This window comes from Haliotis rufescens, unplaced genomic scaffold (assembly GCF_023055435.1).
Source record: "Haliotis rufescens isolate VD_foot unplaced genomic scaffold, xgHalRufe1.0.p SCAF_8, whole genome shotgun sequence".
Lineage (NCBI taxonomy): Eukaryota > Metazoa > Mollusca > Gastropoda > Lepetellida > Haliotidae > Haliotis > Haliotis rufescens.
This window is the reverse complement of record NW_025964372.1, coordinates 45754794-45782027: the sequence shown is the minus strand read 5'-3', so window position 1 is coordinate 45782027 and position 27234 is coordinate 45754794. Positions and strand designations below refer to the sequence as shown.

Genomic DNA, 27234 nt, shown 5'->3' with positions numbered 1-27234 from the left:
AAGGTAGTGAGAATGCACATGAGATATATAACCGGCTCTTTGCAATTCAATATCTATGACATTCACAGGAACGTGATAAAGCTAGATACACGCAAATTGTTGTGGACGATAATGTTCGTTCTCTGTTTTGGTTTGTGTTTTGTTGGTTTGTTGTTTAACGCCGCACTCAGCAATATTTCAGCTATATGACGGCGGTCTGTAAAATAATCGAGTCTGGAACAGACAATCCAGTGATTGATATCATGAACATCGATCCAAGCAATTGGGATGACATGCACCAACCAAGTCAGCGAGCCTGACAACCCGATCCCGTTAGTCGCCTCAATTTTACTGCCGACTAATAACAATAAAGTTAAGTTCATCTTCTGTTATTTCAGTTACATTTCGCTTGATGTCCTTAAGCATATTTCCTGTGAACTTCATCTAAACTGGGCCAGTGCAAATCCATATCCAACATGATGAGATATTTCAACTAAAGAGAAATTTAAGTGTCGTTTATTTTAAATGACAACATCCTATTCTAACATTTCCAATGCCAATGTATTGAGTCTGTTTCTGGTCCCATTGAAGAGCGACAGCCAAATGATACCATTGATTTGGAAGGTCGGTTGCCTCTCCTTCAGGAACCATTGGGACTGCACAAAGGTAGAACAAGACCATTTTCTGTGTCGTTGAAAAACTCCAGACACTTTTGCTGATGGATATGTCTACAAACAGTAAAAGCTGACGGAATCGATTGGAGAATATGGTCGGTCTTATTACTTTGAAACGCTTGGCCAAACCAGACACAATCAGAAGAAGGTTGCATGTTCCTTAATTTGTAATAATTTGCAATCAACGTTAATATCCAACCCATACAAAACTCAGGGATGCACCAACAGTCCAATTTTCCTAGACGAACATCATTGTATAAAAAGTTGTTCAATTATAGAACCTGTTGCTGAAGGGGGGCAGTTTAGCCAAGACTCATCATACTTCCACCAACAAATTGTTGGTCATGTAATCAGAGATGACGTCTCTATTTTGACCTTTGTCAGTTCTTTAAATAGGTACCAAAACATAGTGAGCAGCCTCCTGCCAATTGGGATCACAACCTTTAAAAAATCATGGATGCTGGCAAAGATCTGACGGCATATACATGCATATATCTTTCAATGTTATAAATAACTGTGATATAAAAGTGTATAATACAACCTTTCCCAAAGATAACATGTACCTCGGCCCTGTGGCCTTCAGTGCAAATTTTGTGTTGTACTAAGTACCCTAAGTAATATCGATACAGTCACTGCTCCCTCTTCTTGACAGAGATTCATTATTTTCCGATACAACCAGATGTTCCATATTCTCGGGAACAACCAAACATTCTTTGTTCTCTGGATCCCCTGGAACTTTGACGTCTCTCCTCAGGATGGGGATCAGGAATAAGACCATGGAGCCAAGTAGAGACACTGAGCCTGGAAGTACGAAGATATACTATAGTTTACTATATGACGTAAGTCGCATAAAAAATGAATAGGATGAACCATTTTTGTACGATGTAAGAAAAAGAGCAAGCCTATGTTAAAGACATCAATTATTACAGAAACAATGAAACAAATTATACAAACACCTATGCCTAAGTGTGCTCCTCTGAACAATGGAAACTACCATTCACAAAAAAACACTTTAAATATACTTCAGTAGTTTGGGAAGAAACAACTTCGTTAATAATGGGATTTATGATGATAAATGCGATAAAACCGGTTCCATAGTCATAAGAAATCACTTCTAAAAGACAAGTCTGTTGTACGATTACGACTACATCTCATAAGTATGGATTTATGAATCACTATCCATCAGTGTTGATGCCAGGTACTAAGTAAGTGCAGTTTGTAAATAATTATTGTGAAGCAAATATTAGAAATGGTTTGATGAGAATTCCTAATTTTTACTTCGAAAAATATTGAGTACTGTGTAAGTAACTGATGGTTCAAGATATATCCACGAAAACGTTACTGGAAACTACTTACAATGTACTCACCTTTCATGAAAAAGTGACATGGCTTTCGTTTTTGTTTTGAGCGGTCTTGTAAGTCTTTCAACCAAAACAAGTCTGGTTTAGATATATTTATCTGTGTGGAAAGATATATGGAATTCTGTATGTCGAACATTTTACCATTCTCGATAGTTGGAAGCCTTAAATTATCCATATATGTATTGCACCCGTTTGTTGGAATGCAAAAAAGGGATGAACGGAAATGCGTACCACCAATGTGGAATCCCGCCGAGTAGGATGATGTGATGTCGTACAGTGCACCTAGAACCAGAAACAAATGACAAAGCAGTTGTATATGTGCATGTAGGTGCAGTAATAAAAGAGTCCGAAATATAGCAATAATGGTATCATATATTAATTTGTTTGAATTGTTTTTAAATTACGTTCGTAACAGGATTTTCATATTAAGACAGAGAGTGAGCGAATGTTGTTTAATGTCGCTGTCAGCAATGCATCAGTACATGCATGGCGGTCTTCAAATAATGGAGAATACACAATCCAAACCAGTGATTGATTCATTGGAGTAAAGTTCCACGCCATAGGGCACGATGACACTCTGTATCAACAAAGTATGAGAGCCTTACCACCTGATCTATTTCATTCGCCAATTACGGCAAGGCAACATGTACAGGATTTTCATATTTAGACAGAGAGTAAGTGAAAGTTGTTTAACGTCACTGTCAGTAAAGTTTCATGTATCGTTGCACTAATGAAGGTAAATGGAGACACATATGTGTGTATGTGTATGTACTATTCAAGCATATCAAGTAGTACGTGCGTTAGTAAATGAACCTACCTGCGATGGTTGGACCAATGAGATAACCCATACCACCAACACTCAAGGTAACTCCAAACACTGTTGCCAGACGTTCCACTCCGAACAGCTCCACATAAATGGGCGTCAATAATATATAACCAAATCCATAATATAAGCCATACAGAACTTGGTATAGAACAAGTTGAGCAAATCCATGTGCGAACAGTGGCATGAACATCACAAGCAAAGCTTTGAGGCCTTGGCAAGATATGTACACCATCAGCAAATCAATGTTCTTGTCGTTACACATCACCCCACCCAGAATCCGCGCCACTGTGAGAGTGAGGCCATAGGCGGTGAGCAGAGATGGAACTTTGGTCTGTGGTACTCCAACCGAACGCACGTAAGAAGGCAGATGAACAATCTGAATGGAATAGCCCATCATTTCCATGAAATAGTTGAGAAGGATGATCAGTAGGATCTTGTCTTTCAGAACCGTAAACATACTGACACTTGTTTTACAAATTACAACTGAAGCACTGTCGTGACTGCATCGTTTGCAATGTAAACATTTAGCCTTACCAGATAGTTCTCTTGTCTCTGAATCTATATCCGTTATTTCTTCTCTCTGGTTATTATTCCTTTGGCAATAGAACACAGTATCCTTACTCTGTTTTGTCCTTTCAAGTGGAAATATCAGAGACCCTGTCACAACCATCTGGGCCGTGATGCATCCAAGTGTCAACATCGCAGTCCGCCACCCGAACTGGTCAATCAGCCAGCCAATCAAATGTGCACCTGACAGCATACCAACGCCAACAGATGAAAAAGCGATTCCATTAGCTATAACCCTTTTCTCCTGGAAGTAATGGCCAACAGCTATTGCGGACGGTGTGTAAATGATGCCAAATCCTATCCCTGAATAGGATAGAAAGGTAACATCAATCATTACACTGAATATCATACGCTTATATATTTCTAGTTGTGTTAACTATTTCAGTATGCTTGAAAAGCATTATTAACACACAATAGTAGTTTGCAACATGACATATAGAAGTATGATGGAGGGGGATTGGATGGCCAGACAGAATGGCTTTCCTCACCAGAGAGTATCCCGTAGCACCCAAGCAGTTGTGGAAGAGTGTTGGTCATGCTGGTTGCAACAAAGCCCACCGAAAGTATAGTTCCTCCAACCATTATAGATGTACGTATGCTGAACATGTTACAGATGACACTCGCTACAGGACCTGAAGCACAACAAATGGTATAGTTCCTACATCAACAACAATAGTGCATATATTCAGAACATGTAACCTCAGCCTCATCAGCATTCATTTGTACTTCTTGAATTAAATGTATTTACAACATGAAGTCAGGATCACAGAGGAATAGAAAACGTCTACGAGTAGCCTAGATTCTCCGCCGAAACATATTACATTGAGTGTAAAGGGCAGAGTTACGGTGAAAATAATATGAAGGGATTCCTGAAAATCTGCGATGACACCAAGTGTTTACGATAAGGGAATGATGCTCTGCCCTACCGGTAGCACTCGCAACTCACACAGTTCATATATAATATATATACTAGTATATTTACGCCAGAGAATACCAACTCTTGATTATCGTCGCAACCAATTCCATTAGGCGTAAACGGATGTAACAAATGAAACAAGAAATAGAATATAAAAGTCTTTACTTAAATCTTTTCGGCCATTGATACGATCTCGTCAGTAGTCAGCTATTTCACGCAAGGTGACAAGCACACCAACATTGTGAATAAGAATGATATTGTCAGTAACTTAATGCAATGTAATGCAATTACAAAATTTTATGATTTGGATTGAATGAATGAAATTTGACTTGTTAATAAAAATGACAAAACCATTTCCATAAGCATAAGAATCTATGAGTAAAGCAAAGACCATTGAAAGATTCCGATGAGCATGTGAATCACTATGAAATTAGGTGTTTGCTGAAATGCGACTCTATCACAGATGGAGAAATCTAGTTGAGGAATATCCATGAATTGGAAAGGATGTCACATGTTGACGCGACGAGATTGCGAAGCAAGACATCATTGATGATCGTGGCATACTGGACCAAAATAGACCCAGAAATCCAACATTGCAACATGATCTACGCACACACACTACCACACTGTAACACAGTCTGCTAGAACTATACAGGATTGGGCAAGCATGATCTTACAAGTGAGTGAGCAATGGGCTTCACACACTGTACCCATGTCGGGAATCGAACCCGGTACTTCGGCGTGACGAGCGAAGGCTTAAACTACTAGGCTACCCGACCATCCCTGATTGTACAAGAACATGAAAGGTTGAACCATATACATTGTAGTCACCTAGTATTGACTGTAGGCTCATGAAAAGGGAGCACAACACACTAATATACGCCGTGCTGACACCGTAGTTCTGGAGAAACTGGTCCTGGAACATCCCTGGGAACAATAGAAAATATACATCGTACTAACTGTGCTTCATAGTGAGGAGTGGATGGGTTGCATGCATTTGATACAGTCATATTTGAATATAAAGGTAAAGACACATACATTAGCACATTAGCTATAAATGCTGTTCAATAGCAACAAAATTTGCATCTTAATTTGTGTTACAAACAATTTATTTAACAAAGGTAGTCATATTCAACACTTGAGTTTTGTTAACCAGTCCAACCATATCATGACGTGCGGAACACACTTTCTGTACATGTACCCATGCTGGGATTCGAACCAAGAGTGAGTGAGTGAGTTAAGATTTAACGTCACATCGGCAGTATTTCAGCCATATCGTGACGAGAATTACATTAATAATACATATATTTATACAATATAAAAAGCTGTCAACGATGGACTGTACAATAACTAGAATATCACAGAGTCTATTTAAAACTAGTTGAGAATATATAAAAGTCATAATTATTAGCGAACAACACAATATAAAAATGGGCTAGAGATCGTCAGTGACTAAAGGAAGATCACCATACTAGGGACCATGGGGGCTTACAGTGCCTTTGCCTCCTGTATGGACCCCGGCAGGATTTATATCATCCCTTCAGTCAATGGCGACAGTGTACCAATTTAGCCAAAGATTAAAATGACGAATATTATACGTTTAAAAGCCTGGCATGCAGAAAAATACTTCGAATGATATGGGACTTACATACCCTCTTAGGGGGACAATAATTTTAGGCTACTTCAACCCCCTTCGAGGGTACAGCCACTAACAATCTAAGTTATTAATTAGCACTACCAATTTTTAAAACAACATAGCAACTACATCAAAGTTTATGTATAAGTTCTATTTCGTTTAAAAAACATAGTATTAAATGAGAGTTAACTTTACTAAAAAAGGTCCTTCACTGTTTTTACATTAAAATATTTATTCCTTGTGATGGTCGAGCCAAGAGAGCCAATTCTAAAAAATACTGTTAAATGCTGTTCAATAGAAAATATTTTGCATTTTAATTTGCGTGAGAAACATGTGGTACCCTTAAATCGAGTCTACTCCGTGGAGAGCCAACTGCTGGGTTACCCAATAAACCCTTCACTACAAGAAGTTTACATACCTAAAGTGATTATCAGAGTCCCCATCACAGATAAGTTGAACACTGTCGCCACAAGGATCACCCATGCCCACCCGCCGTCTATGTTCCGTTGTGGCCTCATCACTTGGAAAGGAAACAGTTCAGAAAAATAATTGCTTTTAAGATACCTTCTAATGACATATTCGCTCTGACTATTGTCTTAAGTTTGTCAACACCATACCAGTGCTCGTGTGATTCTCCAATCTGAGAAACATGTTCGACCTGCTTGACGTTGGGCTTACTCTCAACGTTAAGCTGTTACGACGTGATATAAAAGGCTGTTCAAAGAGGCATAAAACCCAACTCATGCACTTGCTTGCAATTGGGAGTCATCAAGGTCACATCATGCTGGTATGTAGCTGGAGGCTAGATCAAAAATATTAATCTCTATTTGAAACGTGGTCCTTGCAAAAACTACCTAGCAATTATCAAATGAGATTGCAATTGGGCACCCCTTTACAATGATGCATGAGCGTTGACACCAATGTAGAGCAGAAAATGGTCAATATGTGAAATACTTAAGCGGGGGAAAACAATGAGTATTAGTGAATGGCCATTGGACACCAAAGTGCAACAGTGAATGGCCACTTGGCACCCATTTACAATGGTGCATAGCGGTGGACACCAATGTAGATTAGTAAGTGAATGCACGACAATGAACAATACGTGACTGGGGACACCAATGTGCAATAGTGTATCGTTAACTACCAAAGTGCAACAATACGTGAACGGGGTATGGCAATGTTAAACAATGACTGATCTTTGGGCACCCATGTACAACAATGGTTGATCGTTGGATATCAATGTAGAATAATGCATGAGTGATTGACGGCAATAATCATTGAGAACCTGTGTACAATAATACATGCTACACTGTAGAATTGCATCAATGTACAACAGTACCAGGGCGGTGGACATCAATGTACAACAGTAAATGGTCATTGGCCGCCAATGTACAACAGTAAATGGTCATTTGCCGCCAATGTACAACAGTGAAGGGTCATTGATCACTAATAGTGAATACTAACCGGACACCAATGTACATCAATACATGAGCGGTGATATCCCAATATAGAACAATAGATGTCAGTGTACAGTTTACAACGGTAAAGGCTAATTGGTCATCAATATACAGCAACACTTGAATGCACAACAGTGAGTGTTCATTAAACACCAATGAACAACAATACATAAGCAATAGGCAACAATCTGGAACGTTGAATGGTCACTGAACACCGATGTATAACACTGAACGGTCATTGGACGCCAGTGTACAACGATGCATGAGCAATAGGCAACAATCTGCAACGTTAAATGGTCAATGGACACTAATGTAAAACAGTGAACGGTCATTGGACGCCAGTGTACAACGATGCATGAGCAATAGGCAACAATCTGCAACGTTAAATGGTCAATGGACACCGATGTATAACAGTGAACGGTCATTGGACGCCAGTGTACAACGATGCATGAGCAATAGGCAACAATCTGCAACGTTAAATGGTCACTGGACACCGATGTATAACAGTGAACAAGCATTGGACGCCAGTGTACAACGATGCATGATCAATAGGCAACAATCTGCAACGTTAAATGGTCACTGGACACAAATATACAACAGTGAACGGTCATTGGACGCCAGTGTACAACGATGCATGAGCAATAGGCAACAATCTGCAACGTTAAATGGTCACTGGACACCGATGTATAACAGTGAACAAGCATTGGACGCCAGTGTACAACGATGCATGATCAATAGGCAACAATCTGCAACGTTAAATGGTCACTGGACACAAATATACAACAGTGAAAGGTCATTGGACGCCAGTGTACAACGATGCATGATCAATAGGCAACAATCTGCAACGTTAAATGGTCACTGGACACAAATATACAACAGTGAAAGGTCATTGGACGCCAGTGTAAAACAATGAAATAGTGATGTACACGGACGTAATACAAATAATGGTCATAGGGCACAATTGTATGACAATCCATGAGCGGTGGACATCAATGTAGAAGGTTAATGGTCGTTGGGCACTACTGTACACTAATGGCCACCGGTCAGTAAATGGCCAGCTGACACCATTGAACAACAAGGTATGTTCAGTGGATACCAACGTGAAAAACTCATCCCAGCATCCGGTCATAATGTACAGCACAGTATAGTGAGTGAGTGAGTTGGGTTTAACGCCGCTTTTAACAGTATTCCAGTTATATCGCGGCGTGTCAGCTCAATTTGGGAGGAAAGCCCGAAGTGAAGGAGGTCTCAGACGTTTACCACTTCGGTGAAACCCACGAGAACGGGTATGGTGCTGACAAACCTGGAAACATAATCGGGGCGAACCAGGATTCGAACCCACAATCATAGGTTTTCTAGCGTGCCCAAGGGACGCAACTCTGCACAGCGAAACAATTCTATAAGTAGATGCTGCACGAACCATTTTACCCTAAACATTACAAAATAAAATTAGTAAAGGGAACTAACGCATTTTTCTTTTCACTGGTTTCAGTAACAGAAGTAATATTATGTACATGTTCTGTGGTAGATGGACCACTCCTGAAGTCATTCAATCAGACAGTCTTCATACAATTCAATAGAGATTCTGCTATTTAATTCTCTCAAGCATGTCATCGATTCAAATTGCGTGGATCGATGCTCATGATGTCAATCACTGGATTGTCTGGTCCAGACTCGATTTTTGTACAGACCGTCGTCATAATGCTGGAATATTGCTGAGAGTGGTGTCCAACAACCAGCCAGCAAACAAAAAGACTCATCAGGAATCTTATCTGCATCTGGGTTACAATTAGTCTTCATCAACCCATGTTAGTCACAAGAGGTGACTAACGGGATCGGGTCGTGAGGCTCGCTGAGTTGGTTGGTGAATGAATCGTGTCCCAATTGCGTTGCTCGATGCACATATCAATCACTTACTCAACAGACAGCCGTGAACAACAAAGTAACAACTTCTACCACAACAAACAGGTTATTTGATGAAAGAACATTGGGCGTTCTGCCCCAGGCTCGCACTCATTAACCCGAAGCACGGAGGTATCTGAATGACGTCACGCTAAAAATAGTTTACCAGCGTAGTACATTACAGGTTGTGTTGCAATCTGGGAAAACCCTGGCTTAAGATAGACCAACGGTTATACATTCAAATGGGGAAAGGTGTACATATCTATTAAGGTTGATGTAGTATGTTATGTGAACAATTTATGTTTTATGTTTTTAAACTTTCTTTCTTGGGAAATGTATTTACCTACGGGCGTCAGACAGTGTGGGATTCATTAATTCACCTTTAGCGAGGTGGACACACGCTATGTAAGCTGTTTTGTTTTTTTTAAATATTCACATTTTTGTTATGAAGACGCCTTGTCATAAAACTACTAGCATATCTCAAGTAAATGCGATAGTTTACATACAAACTGCTGCGTAGTTGAAATATTGAAATAATGTGTATCTATAGTGTTTTCATGCTGAGAGAAACTGCTTTGTTGATATGAGAGTGGTATGCGGGACGCTGCCCTTACATCTGTTCACCGTCTGTAGTGACCTAAAGAAGAGCTGTGTAGTGATCCGTTGAAGAGTGTTTAAACAAGCTCAGACATGTCAGGGGGCTTTCAGTCGAGTCTATGATGTAGGGGTGATTCATTCATAAAACACGCCAGAGGTTCAGTCTAAGGATGTATAGTGACCACACCTATCACCCCTCGCATGAATGCAATGGAAAATGTCATATGTGTGCATGGAAACGTTTATCATCTGCACACAATGAACTCATCCTTTTCTAACCTTTATAAACGGAAGAGCGGCATTGAAATTTCATATTGTTGTCTGCCAGCAACCGAGACGGACGTTTGACAGTACGCTATCATCTTTAGCCTTGACTCACGTACAGTTCGCGGTTTGTGTTTACAAAGGTAATTGAATGCCATTCAAGCACATACACCTTGCTTTCAAAGCTATATCTTAGACACTGTCATATTGTTAAATAATGAAGATGAAGTACTTTTTGGTTGAGATAACAAAATATAATGCTATCCTTATGATCCATTACTGGTTTAATTTGCAACCGAGACCACAACAACGAACTTACTATGCATTTATCAAGTAGAAAGTCTGTTGTTAATTTTAAGAACTTCTACAGGTAATTTTTATTTTATTTTGTTTGTAGAATGGAATCGAAACAAAACTTCCTGAACAGTGTGAAGATACTGTCTGAGTTGGAAACTTGGGCCACTGCTAACAATTGTACAGATGATCCAGAAGTCAATCTCAAACGAATTGAATTGTTAACATCCAGAGTGAATGCACAATCTGTATCTACACCAGTGTTGTCCATAGGTAACATTTGTCACATCTGCCAGAAGTCGTTTAAGCAGCGTCAAAGTTTGCTTAGACATATTCGTACTGTTCACGGCAATGAAAAAATCACATGTAAAGATTGTAAACACTCATTCACCAGACGGGATAACTTGGAAAATCACCGCTGTAACCTAAAACGGAAGTCAACACATACTTGCCCCGAACCGGAACGTCCCTGCTTACGACCACCTGCTAATACTCTACCGGCTGGAGTAGCAACCTGTAACTGGTGTGGTCACACCAAGTGTTTATTACCCGACAAGCTCTTCTGTCAGCAATGCTCGACAAGAGGTCGGGAATGTCTCAATGGTCGGCGACCTCTCCCTGAGCGGTTTTACAGCCAGCAAGTGAATCAATGTGACAGCTGCGTGAGATGTCGGGAGCGGTACCAGGTCAGGCGAGGGAGGTCATAGTGGGAGGTCAGAGGTCAGCTCTTGAGGGTAGTGTGTCAACTATAACACTGACTCCCACAGATGTAAACAGCGTTGACATCCTTCAGTTTTTAGCTGATGAACAGGTTAACATTGAATCAATCTTACAGGATTATTTGTCAAGTAAAAAAGGTATGAAATGGTTTCCGACGTTAAAACTCAAATTTATAAAGTACGACGAAAACAATGAAAGTATATTAGCAGAGCCCATTCTGAGAACTATCAACTTTTGGTCCACAAACGTTTCTGAAATTGAGCAACAGTTAGCAGAGGCTTATCAGAAATTATATACATCAACACAGGAATTTCAGGCTGAAGGGAGTGGGTGGGTGCTAGACCATATTATTCATGTTGAAGTGAACACAGCTGAGTATGTCCCCCTGGCCGCAAGTTCTTACATTCCTCTACCTGATTATCTCGTTGACAAGAAAGCCATTTTGAACATAAAGAATGATGATCAAAAGTGTTTCATATGGTCTATACTAGCTGCCCTGCATCCAGTAGATAGAAAAAATCATCCTGAAAGAATTAAAAAATATAATGCGTATGAACATGAACTTGACTTGAAAGGCATTGATATACCTGTACCCCTCTCCCAAATTTCAAAATTTGAAAAGCAAAAAGACATTTCTGTCAATGTATTCGGTTATGAAGAAGATGATGGCGTGTTCCCATTACATATAAGTTCAAATAGTTTCAATCCAGCAGTAGATTTGTTGCTTCTAAGTCAGGAAGACAAAAGACACTTTTGTCTAATTCGAAGCTTTAGTCGACTGATAGGAGACTAGACCAAACATCATGGTACCACATATTATTGTAAACGATGCCTCCATGGGTTTACTAGGACAGATTTATTGAAGGATCATAGTCTTCACTGTTCCACTCACTCTATTCAGAAAATTAAGTTACCTCAAAGTGAGAAACAAACATGGGTGAAGTTTAAAAGTATTTGCAAACAGCTGCGTGTACCCTATGTCATTTACTGCGACTTTGAAGCAATTACACGAAAAGTGAGTGGTTGTCAGCCTAGTCCTAACTCCTCTTATACTTCGGTCTTTCAGAAACATGAACCCTCTGGTTTCTGCTATAAGGTAGTTTGTTCACATCCAGACTATTATCAACCTGCTGTGGTCTACAGAGGACCCAGTGTCATTTCTCATTTCATAGATTGTCTCCTGAAGGAGGAACAGTTAATTAATGAAAAACTGAAAGTCCCAGAACCTATGTCTCTAACAGAAAGTGACGAAATGGCTTACCAAATGGCTGACACATGCCATATTTGTTAAAAACATTTTAATTCTGAGTCCATAAAAGTGAAGGATCACAACCATGTTCAGCCTGGCTACAACTTTCGTGGAGCAGGTCATCAGAAATGTAATCTCCAATACCAGTTCAAAAAGATAAAAGGTAAAACCCAGAATCGTGATAAAGAGTTTTTCATACCTGTGATCTTTCATAATCTCCGTGGCTATGATAGCCATTTGATGATGAAACAACTGAATAAGACTGTCAAAGAAAAACTTGACTGCTTGGCCAACAACATGGAAAAATACATTTCCTTTTCTATTGGTAACCTCAGGTTCATTGACTCTTGACAGTTTCTCAATGCATCTCTAGATACCTTGGTGGAAAACTTGGCGGATGAAAGTTCTGACAAATTTGTGAATTTAAGACAGGAATATCCCGATGAAACACAATTGAAGTTATTGTTGAGGAAAGGGGTGTACTTTTTGGATGACGAGTCTAAATTTGCAGTGTGTGAACTTCCCACCCAAAATCACTTCTACAATACTTTGACTGATAGTTCTATCTCAGATGAAGACTATGCGCATCCTCAAAACGTATGGTCTACCTTTGATCTCAAAACCATGGGAGACTATCATGATCTCTATATGAAAACTGATGTTCTCTTATTAGCCGACATTTTTGAAAATTTTAGAGACACTTCCTTGGAATATTGTCAACTTGATCCAGCTCATTATTATACTCTTCCTGGCTTGGGATGGGATGCCAAGCTGAAAATAGGCAATGTAGAGTTAGAATTGCTAACTGATTTTGACATGCATTTAATGATTGAAAAGGGGTTGACTAAGGGGTGGCATATCCATAATCTCGACCAGGTATGCGGAAAGTAACAATCCACATGTTAAGGAATATAACCCAAGCGATCCTAATTCTTACCTCATCTATCTGGATGCGAACAACCTGTATGGGTGGGCCATGTCTCAAGCCCTACCTGCATGTGACTTTCATTGGGTTGCTGATGATGATTTAGAACAGTTAAACATTAAAGATGTAGCTTCTGACTCTGACATAGGATATATACTGGAGGTAGATCTTGAATATCCCCAACAGTTACATGACAGTCACAATGATTATCCTTTAGCCCCAGAGTCTATGACAATCACTGATGACATGTTATCTCATTATTCAAAGAAAACTTATGTATCAAAGGACAGCCTGTCAGAAAACTCGTTCCAAATCTGTATGACAAGCAAAAGTATGTTCTGCATTATAGGAACTTACAGTTTTATCTGAGTCAGGGTATGAAACTGTCTAAAATTCACAGAGCTATACAGTTCAAACAGTCCACATGGTTGAAGCCCTATATAGATTTTAATACCCAGAAAAGAAAAGAGGCTAAGAACGAGACAGATAAAGCTTTCTTTAAATTGGCTAATAACTCAGTGTTTGGAAGGACAATGATGAATGTGAGGAAGCATGTCAATGTAGAACTAGTCAATTCATCCAAACGTTTGAAAAAATGATGTGCTAAACCCACCTTTGAGGCGTTCAAAATATTCAATGGAGATTTAGCAGCTGTTCACCTGAAAAAGACTAGCTTGTATCTGAATCAACCTGTCTATACAGGCTTTTCTATTTTGGACCTGTCAAAGATAGTCATGTATGACTTTCACTATAATCATATTAAGCTAAAGTATGGTGAGAAGGCACAGCTGTGTTTCACAGATACAGATTCCTTGTGCTATTTAATTGAAACACCGAACTTGTACGCTGATATGGCAGAACATCGGCATATGTTTGACACCAGTACCTATGATAAATCACACCCACTCTATTCCAAAACGAATGCCAAGGTGCTAGCCAAGATGAAGCATGAACTCGGAGGTGTCCCTATGGAGGAGTTTGTTGGTCTTAAACCTAAACTATATTCCTTATCATATAAGGGAAAAGAGAAGCAAACGGCTAAGGGAGTGAGCAAAACAGTGATCAAGAATCAATTAAGGCACAGCCTGTACAAAGACTGTTTGTTTGATCAAAAACAATTCAGACACAACATGAATCAAATTCAGAGTCAAAACCATCAACTCCACACTGTCAGTATAAACAAAATCAGTTTAAGCCCGTACGATGATAAAAAATTTGTTTTGAAAGATAAGATTCATACGTTAGCTCATGGACACTATAAAATTCCTTCTACCAATGTGTAAAGTGTGTTTTAACTACATAAAAACCTTCTAAGCCTTTCGCCTCCCATTCTTTATCAGCTTCACTGAATTTAGAGATCACTAAAGGCCGTAGGACATCGCTTTCATCAGCTGTCTCCATTTTAACTCGTTTCCTCAAAGGTTCCCCTCCATTCTCAGGGCACCACGATCTGACATGATGCTGAAGGTCATGATTATTTTCAAACACAATACCACACTCATCACAGGAAGGCATAGTTGTATCACTAGTGTCATCCTCTGATTCACTGTCCACTGGGGTGTCTACTTCTGAGATGTGATCTCTTCTGGTGTCTTGGCTTCAAATGATACTGACTGACAGTCTGCTCCTCTTTTATAGGCTGTGGGGTGATGACTGTTTCAAGTACATTAGGTTGTAGTCTTCCTGATTCAAAAGGTAGAAGGACGCAAGTCGATTGTCAGATTGCCATAGGGTTTTTCAACAGCTTCTTTATACACTGGCATAAACCGATCAGTATTGTTTGGACAGATGCGACTGGCAAACAAGTTGACTTGATGTCTGTCGACGGGGGAATTAAAGAGTGTCATGTAATGAGAATTCAAAGCAATGTCACGTGACTCCTTGCCTCTGGGAAACAGGTTTTGCAATAGTAGGACGATAATGACATTGTTATGGTGAGAGGTTCGGGTAAACAGGTGGGAGATGCGTTTATCATCTTTATCCTCTGACATGAGGTCATCCAGTACAATCATATTGTTATCAGAGCATCCAAGTAGTTTTCATCTTGTAAGTTGTGTAGAATCCCTTTGATAAACTTAACTTAAGGTATGATTTGATAGATAGTGTCATAGAGAGGTTGCCACTCAGCGTAACACCGTATGATATTGTTCGGTATTGGATTGATGAGTCCTCTCTGCAGTATGTTATAGACAAACAGACTTTCCACTGCCACTTGGACCTACAGTCACTGCATTAGAGGGGATGGTAAACTTGAACTGTCCTGCATGCTTAGGTGGTGGTAGTGGTGGTGGTGGAGGAGAAAATTGTGGTGGTGGTGGTGGTGGATGCTTATTCCTTCTATGTCTCAGCATAGCATCTTTCCTAGAAAACTGTTTCTCACACTCTGGACATGATGTGGACTCCATGACGATAGAAATGCAACTGACACTGGAACAAGAGGAAGACCCTTATATACTCTGCAGATCAGCCTCTGGCATCCAACTGTTAAACTTTTTATGATAGCCCATCCATTTCACAAACACCTCTTTTACGCCAGCTCGTTTCCTTTTCTTCAAAACTTTTTCCACTCTCCACACAGTGTCTGCAGGCTTGTCTACTCTCTGTAGTTCATTTGCATAGAAACTAGCTTGAACTTGATCATCCGCCATATCTTTCAACAGATAGATCGGTATACCATCGCGATAGTACCTTCTTCTGTAGATGAATATATTTCCTCAGTCCATTTTTCGTGATAGTCTCTTTGAAATATATGTCTCAAATGAGACAGTCTCACTTGATCGCCCACTTTAAACTTAAAGGGTTTCTTCATTGACTTCTGTTTGATTTCAGCTTTCGATTTGACTGGCTTTATCAAAGTGTCAATGTATTGTTCCTTCCATACTAAAGCTTCATTAGTTAGATTAATATCATTTGGTGATCGTTCATTCAGTGATCTGTGAGGTCGGTGGTTATAATCACGAACAAGATCTTGTAAAATGTCCAGGTAATGATACGTTTGTTTGTAGGTGAAATATCTGTACATCGTGGTCTTGAGGGTCCGTATCACTCTCTCGGCATAAGAAGCCTTGGTTTCATTCTGTGTGACATAGTAAGTGATGCCCTTGTTTCTTAAATAAGACCTCATTTTCTTATTATCAAATTCACGACCTTTGTCAGATCTTATAATTTGTGGCAGAGTAGCACGGGAAAATATCTTCTTCATGGCCTTAATGACAGCATCTGGTGTTTCATTTTTAATGGGCTCCACCCATAGAAACCGTGTAAATACATTTATAGCTATGAATAAGTATTTCACACCGTCATTGTCTGAGGCTATATTAGATACATCAGCCAAGTCAATATCCCTTCGAGCATTGAGGCCTGAAGCCACCACTCTGTTCCGCTTGAACTTGTAGCTTAAAGGTCGCTAAAGCGAATAGGCGTCTTGAGAACTTAGCCACTTCTTCATGTGATGTAAACTGATATCAAATTTACCCTGCTTTTTCACAATGTGATACAACCTAGCAGGGCCAGAAAAGGAGGCTGGATGTTTGGGATTGAAATAAATACCAGACAAATAAACTTTCCATCCGTCAGCAGGCATGGTTACGCGTGAAATGAAGCCTAAACAATGAGAATAGAGCTTTTATATTTACCCACTACATAGCCATTCATAACTATAGAGAAGGGGCTGGGTTACACTCATTCACAAAAGCATACTTGTATATGTGTATTACCTCATGGATACAGAGGACTGCCTTCCTCAAAGGTTTGTTTACACAACTGTTTACCTTCAGTGGACAAGACTGTTATGTGACCTAGTTCGTCACCGTGTTCACAGCAACAAAAGGATTCCATTATACCTATACAAATTCTGTATATATGAAAGAACTAACTACATTGCATCCTTTTTAAAGGAATTCCATACATACTGTTGTATAGTTTTAATTATACTGATTAGGCTATGTTTAAATGTATAACCGTTGGTCTATCTAAAGCCAGGGTTTTCCCAGATTGCAACACAACCTGTAATGTACTACGCTGGTAAGCTATTTTTAGCGTGACGTCATTCAGATACCTCCGTGCTTCGGGTTAATGAGTGCGAGCCTGGGGCAGAACGCCCAATGTCCTTTCAGTTATTTTCAAATTGTTGAAGAAACTATGTTTCCATTTTTATATGAAATTTCTGCCGAAAGCTTAAAGTATAAGCTGAGTGTGTGAGTGAGTGAGTTAGTTTTAACGCCGCTTTTAACATTATTCCAGTTATATCACGGCGTGTCAGCTTAATGTGAGAGTAAAGCCCGAAGGTCACAGACGTTTACCACTTCGGTGAAACCCACGAGCACGGGTATGGTGCTGACAAACCTAGAAACATAATCGGGATTCAAAGCCACAATCATAGGTTTCTGGCGTGCCCAAGGGACGCAACTCTGCACAGCAAATCACGGCGCCTTAGACGACTGGGCCACGTGCTCCCTCAAGATGAAGTTAAAACTGGAAAGGTTAATTCGAATTCGCATGCACACAAACACGACAAAACCCTTTCCATGTTGGTTGGTTGCTTTGTTGTTTAACGCCGCACTTAGCAATATTCCAGCTATATGTCGGCGGTCTGTAAATAATCGAGTCTGGACCAGACAATCCAGTGACTGATATCATGAGCATCGATCCACCCACTTGGGATCGACGACATGCATCAACCGAGTCAGCGAGCCTGACCACCCGATCCCGTTAATTGCTTTTTACGACAAGCATAGTCACCTTTTACGGCAAGCATGGCTTGCTCTAAAGAAACATGATCGTTCTTCAAATTGCTTTTAAAACGAATTCTTTGAGGATTCATTCACATCAGATCCCATCCTCATAATAAGCTGCAATAATATTCAAATGTCTGTGTTGATGCATGCGTGGATCATCTTAATCACTGGATTGTCTGGTCCAGACTAGATTATTTACAGACCGCCGACATACAGCTGGAATATTGCTGAGTGCGGCGTTAAACAACAAAGCAACCAACCAACATGGAAAGGGTTTTGTCGTGTTTGTGTGCAACAACCAACCAAATGTCTGTGTAAAGTGTGGTTGTTTCCTTGAAAGCATATACAGCATAATTACATCATTCTGCTTTTGATTAGCTTATAAAATGTGAAAGTGCATAGCATTAGGATAATATAATTAAACACATGGAATTACAGTAACGTACAAGGAGTAGTTTGACCAAACCACATTTACACCTCACACCACCGAAAGACAGTGTACCTAAAAGCGACAAAGGTCCTCAGCCGTAAATGGCGACCATGCTTGTCGTAAGAGGCGACTAACGGAATCGGGTGGTCAGGCTCGCTGACTTGGTTGATGCATGTCATCGACCCCAATTGCGTAGGTCGATGCTCATGATATCGTCTGGTGCAGACTCGATTATTTACAGACCGCCGTCTTATAGCTGGAATATTGCTGAGTGCGGCGTAAAACAACAAACCAACCAACAACCAACCTTTCCATATTCATCAGAAATATCTGCCGAACAAACTCCAAATGCTGTTGCCATGTATAAGTTAAATTTAACTGACTCCAAACCGTAAGCCAAACAAACTTACCATCACTTTCCAGACATTTCTTCCAGCAAAATAGAAATCTTCCATATTCCATTGGCTAACATTGGCCGGAATATTGCCAAAATCGCTGTAAAAGCATACTCATTCACTCTTAGTCAAAAGCTGTTAAACAGCTCCAGTTTGCCAACCGCGGCAAAATTGCTGGCGCAATTGCGACATAGGTACAACCTCCCTGTATCAGGCACGATAGTGATTAAGACATAACACAATAACAATATAAACATACACAGATATTTTATAGATAACTTCTTTATAATAGAATCAAGAAGCTGTCAATCATAAAATATCTTGTCTTTATTGTTAATTGTCAATTAAACAGCTCATATTGATAAACAATTGACAATACATGAACAAATAATACGTTACCTTAATGCTGCGGTGTCCTTTTTGGTTTAACTGAACGATTTTATAGGACAGGTGGGATAGGAGAACTATAACAATTACTCACGGCCTAGTGTTTGCGCTTGTAATGAACGCATGCACACATCTGAGCATGCGCGTACATATAATCATTCTTTCAAAACAACTTTCCATCAAACTGACACAACCTTCACAGCAGTGTGGCCAACAAATATGTAAAAGCACATTTTCTACGCACGTGTACCTCTCTTAACCAAAAAATGTTAGGAATCGTATTTTCGTTAATGTACTTGTTGGAAGTAATTCTTTGAAAGATTGGTTGGTTGGTTGGTTGGTTTATTGTTTAACGCCGCACTCAGCATTATTCGATCTATATGACGGCGGTCTGTAAATAATCGAGTCTGGACCAGACAATCCAGTGATTGATATCATGAGCATCGATCCACGCAATTGGAATTGATGACATGCATCAACCAAGTCGGCGAGTCTGACCACCCTATCCCATTAGTCGCCTTTTACGGCAAGCATGGGTTGCTGAAGACCTATTTACAGACCACCGTCATAAAGCTGAGTGCGGCGTAATATAACCAACCAACCAACCTTGCTACGAGCCCATTGTAGCTATACCCATGGCCAGTACCTCATGTCTAACGAATTGGCCACATTGTTTTAAACACTTTGATAACAGAATTATTGAAGATAAATTACATTTGTTTAATATCATGCCCTTTTTCTAAATATATAAGACACGTAATTCTTAAAAAGTGTATAACTGACTAATGTATGACTTTTAAATATTGTATGACCTCAAGAAATCTTTACAAACGTACAAGATATCTTTAAGACTATCATTAATTTTTTTTCAATTTAAGAACCAAATCTCAAGTTTGTTTAGAAGACGGTTAAGTGGCTGGTAATATAACGATACAAGTGGCTGACCATGTTCATCTTTTCAGTATCAGATAACTGCATCAAGGGAACCATCTTCCCGAGGCAAGAGAGTTAACTGACTATAAAAATGCAGTTTCCACCCTTGCCGAACTTGGCTGGAATTACTGGGCTCGATCGTAGCGCCACCAGTGGCTATTACCAGTCATGTCCCTTCTAAGCCTCTCCTATGGACCAATCAGATTCCACCTCTCGTATCACTTGCGTTTGCTTCACACAAAATGGTGGCGCCCGGTCAGTTAGATCTGATCGACAATCAAGATATATATTCTGATAAAACGGGTCTTACATCGCGAAATGCATCAAATCACGTGAGCACCTTGATTAAAAACATGCAAAGATTGGGACAATGAGTTGGCGGTGAACATGCTTTGCAAATTCTGCAATCGACTGAAATCTGTACGACAGTTGATTTTTATTGGACTATGCATAGACTCGTAAGTCCAGCCAAAATGTAACTCCATAATACTAGCCTAGTTCGGCAAGGGTGGAAACTGGACTTTTATAGTCAGTTAACTCTCTTGCCTCGGGAAGATGCAAGGGAACTGTCCCCTGGAAAACAACTTCCCAAGAACACTGAACCTCCACAAATACTATACTCCTGACACTAGTGAGTGAGTTGGGTTTAACGCCGCTTTTAACAGTATTCCAGTTATATCACGGCGTGTCAGCTTAATGTGGGAGGAAAGCCCCAAGTGATGCAGGTCTCAGACGGTAACCACTTCGGTGAAACCCACGAGCTTGGGTATGGTGCTGACAAACCTAGAAACATAATCAAGGTGAACCGGGATTCGAACCCACAATCATAGGTTTCTGGCGTGCCCAAGGGACTCAACTCTGCACAGCGAATCGCGGCGCCTTAGACCACTGGGCCCCCGGCCCCCCGGTCCTGACAATAAACTCGGCAACAAATATTATTTTGACATTTATTATACTCCTAACATGGAGAATCAATAACACACCAGAGATCACGGGAAACGTCACCAGTAACCCTAGAATATTTTGCGCCGGAAACAAATATCATGGCATGAAAACGGTTAAACAGGTGGCTTTGGTGTGATCTGTAATCCTTGTGAATCACATCAGTTTCAAAAATCATCTATAAACAAACATGAAATACATTTGTAAATATGAGTATTCAATTGTCCCTTTTGTTATACTTTGCGCTGCAATCATTTAAGGCGGGGCGCGGGTGGCCCTGTCGTCTAAGGAGCAGCACATGTCCTGCAGCACTTGTCAGAGCTGTGTCCTGTAGGGCATGACAGAAACTTATTATCTTGTGTTCGAATCCTGGCTCGACATACTTATGGGTCTTGGTTTGTCAGCCACATGCCTGTCGTCATATGCTTCACCAAACTGGTAAACGTCGAAGACCTGCATCACCTCGCATTACCCTTACCAAGCTGACAAGCCGTGAAATAACCGAATTAAAGCGGCATTAAAATCAATTCACAGTCAGGTATTTAAAGCATTATCACACAGCGCGAAGACAGATGGATTATGAAACGGCTGAGTCTCGATACGATGAAGAAGGCGATTCCGGAACTGCTCGCAAACGGCTTCTTTCTGTGGCTTATCATAAGCATCAGTTTCAGCGACCCAAATGGTTACCTCATTAATAAACACATACGGAACATCTTCGTGGAGCCTTTCAATCGCACACGGACGAAGCATGTACCTTTTGTCAGTTAGACGTAACATCAAAGCCACAGACATTTCAGTCATTATTCTGAATGCTACATAAATTTAAGGAACCATTTCACTTGTTAGCAAATTTCAAATTCAGAATCTTTGTATGATTTTGTGTTGTCTGTTTCTGGTTTGGCCAAACGTTTCAAAGCAACATCAAGAACTAAACTATCACTATCTTGGTGTTGCTCTGGGTTCTTACTCTTTGCAGCATTAATCAGAGTTGTTTGATTCATTCAAGGACACGATTATATTCTTGTTCTTACTTTGTGCAGCCCCATTGGTTCCTGAAGGAGAGGCAACAAAACTTTCAAATGAATAGTGACCATAGCTGCGTCTATGTTTATTGGGTGCCGGAACCAGACTCACTACAGTTCCTATTGAAGACTTTGAAAACATCTTTAATTTTGTCCTACGCATTGCCGTACATAATAGTCTAATGTGTCTCTGGACATTTAATAATGCTGAATGCGTTTAAGATTATCAGAGGGATGGGATATCTTCTCCAACCTGTCGAACAATAATCGGGGATACTGCCCAAAACTCTCCTCAGACATCATTGAAAACCGGGTTTTGGTGCGCATATTACAACCTTACACACTGAAAAAAGACATCAGTTTGTATATCATTGAGGCAAAGGTACTCACCATACTATCGCAATGGTGTTGTAAGACTAAAACATATAAGTTCTTGTTTCTCCTCACAAGTTGTTTGAACCAAAATTGCTTTAACTTACACACAGGGATAGAAAAAAGGTTGAATGTTTAAGTGACAATATTAAACAATACATCAAGAACGTCATTACTGATCGCCATTGTGGGTAAAACTGAATGGAAAATACGTATAACAACGTGAAATCGGAACTGAAATTAAAACGGAAAGAAATAAAACATAGTTATTTTACGTAGATTATGGATGTTTTAAGGCAGTAAAAATTACAAATAATATATTATTGTCTTTATAAGTCACACCTATACCCACTGATTTCGCTTTGTTCTTCAGATATTTTGTCAGAGATCTGTTAACCGTTGATCCTGACATTGATCATGTCGTGCACCTTACTCAAATGTGCTGGGATATGTAACTGCCTATAAGAAAAAGTGTTTACTCGTTGACACAAATGCTAGAATATCAGTCATTAATTGGTAGATACAGAGCTGTTACCTCGTTAAAATCGGATATTTCTATGGGCATTGATAGATCAGCATAACACACTGCGTTGCGAGATGACGAACGTCAAATAACGCCGACGTGAGTTCTTTGCTAAGATAAATAATGTGTAAATGCGGATGTAATATATAGATCTAAATATTAATTTCATTTTCTCATGTTGAGCTATGATTGAACGTGCAGGTCAACACCAATGAAAACTGCGTTCAATGGCTCGAGGAAACTGTTATCCCTAACCTCTTCCCAACAAAGAATTTTAATGGAACGAAACTACAGTACAACGAAAAGCACATGCTTAGTGATCTGGCTAATTATCGAGGAGGGTCCGCCAATTGAGTGAATATTTATAGTCACATCGGCAATATTTCAGCCATATCGTGACTAAATCAAGTTAGACAGCAATAATACATACAATTTGATCATAAAACCTGTCGTCAAAGGACAGTAAAATAACTAGATTATCATTTAAAAACTATATTTTGATGTATAAGATGTATATTTTAAAACTAATATGGAACCATAATACATTATAAAAACGGGGCTAGGGATCGCCAGAAACTAAAGGTAGGCCACCATGCAAGGAACCGTTGGGACTGAAAATACTTCTGCTACCTGCACGGTTCCCCAGCAGGATTTACACCATCCATTAGCTGCTGGCGATTATCATCAAGTTTAGCCAAAAATAAAACAAACAAGTATACCACGACTAAAAAGGGTAACAGGAATATACTTACTTCGAATGATGTGGTCTTACATACCCTCTCAGGAGGACAATTATTTTACAGTACTTCAACCACTTTGAGGATACAGCCACTTACAATCTCAGTTACAAGTTACACTACTGATACAGTAAAATGTTAAGTATGTACACAGATTCCTAATTTATCTAACAGTTTAATTTCTTTTAAAAAGCTAATTATTAAGAAGATCCATTAATGATGTTGCACTGAAATATTTATCTCTTGTGGTGGAGAAAGAAATAGAGATAAGCAGGACAGGTCCGCCAAGTGAGGCTGGCAGACAGTAAGTAATTGACGAAGAAATAAGGGATTGTGAGAGTGGTTGAGTGAGTGCTTGCTGCTGCTTTCAACACAATTTCAGTTATGTCAGGTGATGCAAGGTAGAGTGGGGGAAACAAAGGACACAGGCCATATACATTAACCAGTAAGTGCGTGAGTTGTGTCTTACACCAGTCAGCAGTCTTTCAGTAATATCACGGCGGTGAAAACCGGAAATGGGCTTCACTCTAATTACTAGTGTAGGGAATCGAACCCTGGCCTTCGGCGAGAGAAGCGAACGCTTTCATCACTAGGCTACCCCACCACTAGAGTTTGTTTGTTTGTCGTTTAACACCGCACTATTCAATAGCAATATTCCACCTGGAATGGGCTGTACTCATTGTAGCTATGTCGAGAATCGAACCCGGGTCTTTGGTCTGATGAGCGAACGCTTTAACCACTAGGCTACCCTAGGGCCCCTCCTCACCACTAAGATGTTAGTGTTAACATTTACGTTAATACACCGATGCCCTGAAGTCAAAGACCCATCATGACTTAGACCATTATGTTCATGTGATAAGCAATTGCATCAAAAGTGTCTTCTTAGCAAATCTGAACTACAGATACACTGTTTGGAATATTTCTATATTAAATATGACTTAATTCAGGTCTCAAATTTAACCTTTGACCAATGATAATTTTGTATTCCAGAAACGTGTTCCATACCCTAGATCGGCGAAACAACATGTTTCCTTGAATATTTCCTACCAACAGAGGAGAGCAGGAACTGGTGTCCCAAATGGAAATTGAACTCATGTCCTGACGATAACAATGAACCATGGACATTCACATCAGCCTAGGACACATGGGGTCTCCCCATGGTAGGGCAGAGAGAAGTGTTTGGGGTTGGGGGCTACATAGCTGTCATGAAAGTTGGCCGTGAAAAAGCTGAACAAGACATGAAAAAGCTGTTGACAGATCGATGGATTGATAGAGTGAGTGAGTGAGTTAATATTTAAAGTCACATCGGCAGTATTTCAGCCATATCGTGACTTGAACAAGTTATGCATTTATATTATATATTAAAGCTGTCATCGAAGGACAGTACATCGAAGGACAGTACAACAACCAGCCATATATCACAGATTATAGTTTTAAAACTAGTTTTAGAACAATAGAATAATCAGATACAATACAGACGATACAATATAAAAACGGGCTGTAGATCGCCAGCAGCTGAAGGTAGACCACCATGCTAGGGTCCATGGGGACTTACAGTACTTTTGCTACCTGCATTGGATTGATAGGAAAACACGAGGTATTTTCCTTGAATTCACTGTCTATAATGCCAACAAAATGTTGTATAGCTTTGTGAGTATACGTGTCGAGTTTCCGGAAACTGGTGGTGTGCATGGAGTCTCGAACATATTTCCGTTTGGAAGCTACAATCATAAGGGAACATATGGACAATGCATTCTGTTCTGTGAAATCACTTTCACTATCTTCACGGCCGTCTGGCTAGTATACATCTCCTTCGCCATGATGAAAGAACGATGAAGCTTCTTTAAATCTTTCTGGAACATTGTCCAGTTGGGCGGTGGTGTATGTTCTGCGCTGCGGCAGTCGGTCTGTACTCCCTTCGTCTGTCTCGTATTAATGAAGCCTTGGCATTACTCAAGAAGGAAACAGGTCTTTATCAACTTCTACCATATTATAGTCTGGGACAACCTCTTTGTATGTATCCTTGGCTTCCTGGTGGACACAGCAACAATTCGACTGCTGAAAGTATTGGGCACCTCACGATTCACCAACGTCGTGTATCGTGTTCTTAAGGGGAGTTCAAAGACATTTCCAGGCTTCTTCTTCTCTATTGTTCTCGTCCTATCTGCTTATGGCGTTTTGGGACAAGTCGTGTTTGGAAAGATCTCTGCAGGCTACAGGATATAATCACTTCCATGGAGACCTTATTTTCAGCAGTGCTTGGACATGCAGGCTTTCGGAACACCAACGTACCTGTCAGCGACTCTTTGGTAACCCTCATCTACTTCGTCTCTTTCATAATCATTGTTATCTTTGCGGTGTCCAACATATTCATGTTATATTCTGATGGATACCATGTCCAGTGTCTCGCCCCTAAGAGGCAATATTTTACGGATGCTTCTTTTTCTATCTAAGTCAATTAGAGTTATCTTTTCTTACCTTTTTTTTCATACTTCCGGAAAAAGCACGTGTTTGAAATCAGTGGTTTCTAAGCCTACTAAAAGGTCTTATCACCATAACTCAAGTGCAGACATGTACAGGTTTTTTACCCTTTTTATATTTCGGGATTATGACAATTAAAGAAATAAATACAAACATCTTTTCGAAGTCGTTATATCCAGTGTTAGAGAAGATCCAAAGAACCTGAGCTACACAGCAATGGAACTGTTCACATATGTGTTGGAGTCGGCTGGAGACCTCATTACACGAAGAAACATAGTACAGGACGTGGCGCTCAAATAGGTGAAGGTCAGGTGAAATTCGGTTTAACGTCGCGTCCAAGATTATTGCACTTATATAGCGACGTGCATGCACGTGTGTGTGTGTGTGTGTGGCTGCTTGTACTAGTCCGGACTGATGCCGATTTATAGTGCTAGCTCACTGAGATACCATGCCGCAGTTTAACATGAATGCCCCACTCAGACACAGTATACTGACTCCGAGCCGACCAGTCCTTGTTTTAGCCCCTTAATGCCGAGCGCCAGACAGGGTAACAACAAGTACCATCTTTTAACGTCTTAAGGTATGACGCGGCCGGGGATCGAAACCCGAACCTTCCGCTCTCCGGGCGGACGCTCTACCACTAGACCACGGAGGCGGTCCGCGCCGCTGTGCCGAATGATCGTCCAAAGGTAAAGGACTACATAGGTATGTGCTTGGAGGCATCAGTACTTTCCATATTTACTCCTTGAAGACGCGCACAGAAGGTTATGTTTTGAGATCATACCAGGCTATTAGTCCAATACATTGTAGAAATATAGCTCTTGTTTGACAACATTTTAGAACTATATTGACTAAATAACTTACTAGTGTCATTTTGCAATTTGTGTTACTAACATACCTCTACCA

The 27234-nt window shown here is 40.1% G+C and overlaps 2 protein-coding genes across 2 annotated transcripts; one reads left to right on the top strand and one right to left on the bottom strand.

The window, feature by feature from the left end:
- Positions 1 to 327: 327 nt before the first annotated feature.
- Positions 328 to 6441, bottom strand: LOC124143608 (monocarboxylate transporter 12-like). The gene is made up of 6 exons (XM_046512634.2): positions 6378 to 6441; positions 5155 to 5250; positions 3896 to 4039; positions 2832 to 3710; positions 2246 to 2296; positions 328 to 1454 (listed from the first exon to the last, which is right to left on the bottom strand). Exons 1-6 carry the CDS (start codon positions 6400 to 6402, stop codon positions 1264 to 1266), a joined length of 1386 nt encoding a protein of 461 aa, XP_046368590.2. The 5' UTR covers positions 6403 to 6441; the 3' UTR covers positions 328 to 1263.
- A 4699-nt stretch (positions 6442 to 11140) lies between these two features.
- LOC125377034 (polycystic kidney disease 2-like 2 protein) lies at positions 11141 to 25683 on the top strand. The gene is given in 3 exon segments (XM_048389830.1): positions 11141 to 11207; positions 24838 to 25121; positions 25405 to 25683. Coding segments are annotated over 3 exon segments (630 nt in total).
- The last annotated feature ends 1551 nt before the right edge of the window (positions 25684 to 27234 follow it).

What these genes read in the sequence shown, in the direction of transcription:
- LOC124143608 (XM_046512634.2), bottom strand. Translation starts at nt 6,402, where the DNA reads ATGGGGACTCTGATAATCACTTTAG. An exon ending in GACTCTGATAATCACTTTAG is followed by an intron (nt 5,251 to 6,377) that starts GTATGTAAACTT and finishes TATTGTTCCCAG; the next exon opens with GGATGTTCCAGGACCAGTTT. An exon ending in GAGCCTACAGTCAATACTAG is followed by an intron (nt 4,040 to 5,154) that starts GTGACTACAATG and finishes GTTGTGCTTCAG; the next exon opens with GTCCTGTAGCGAGTGTCATC.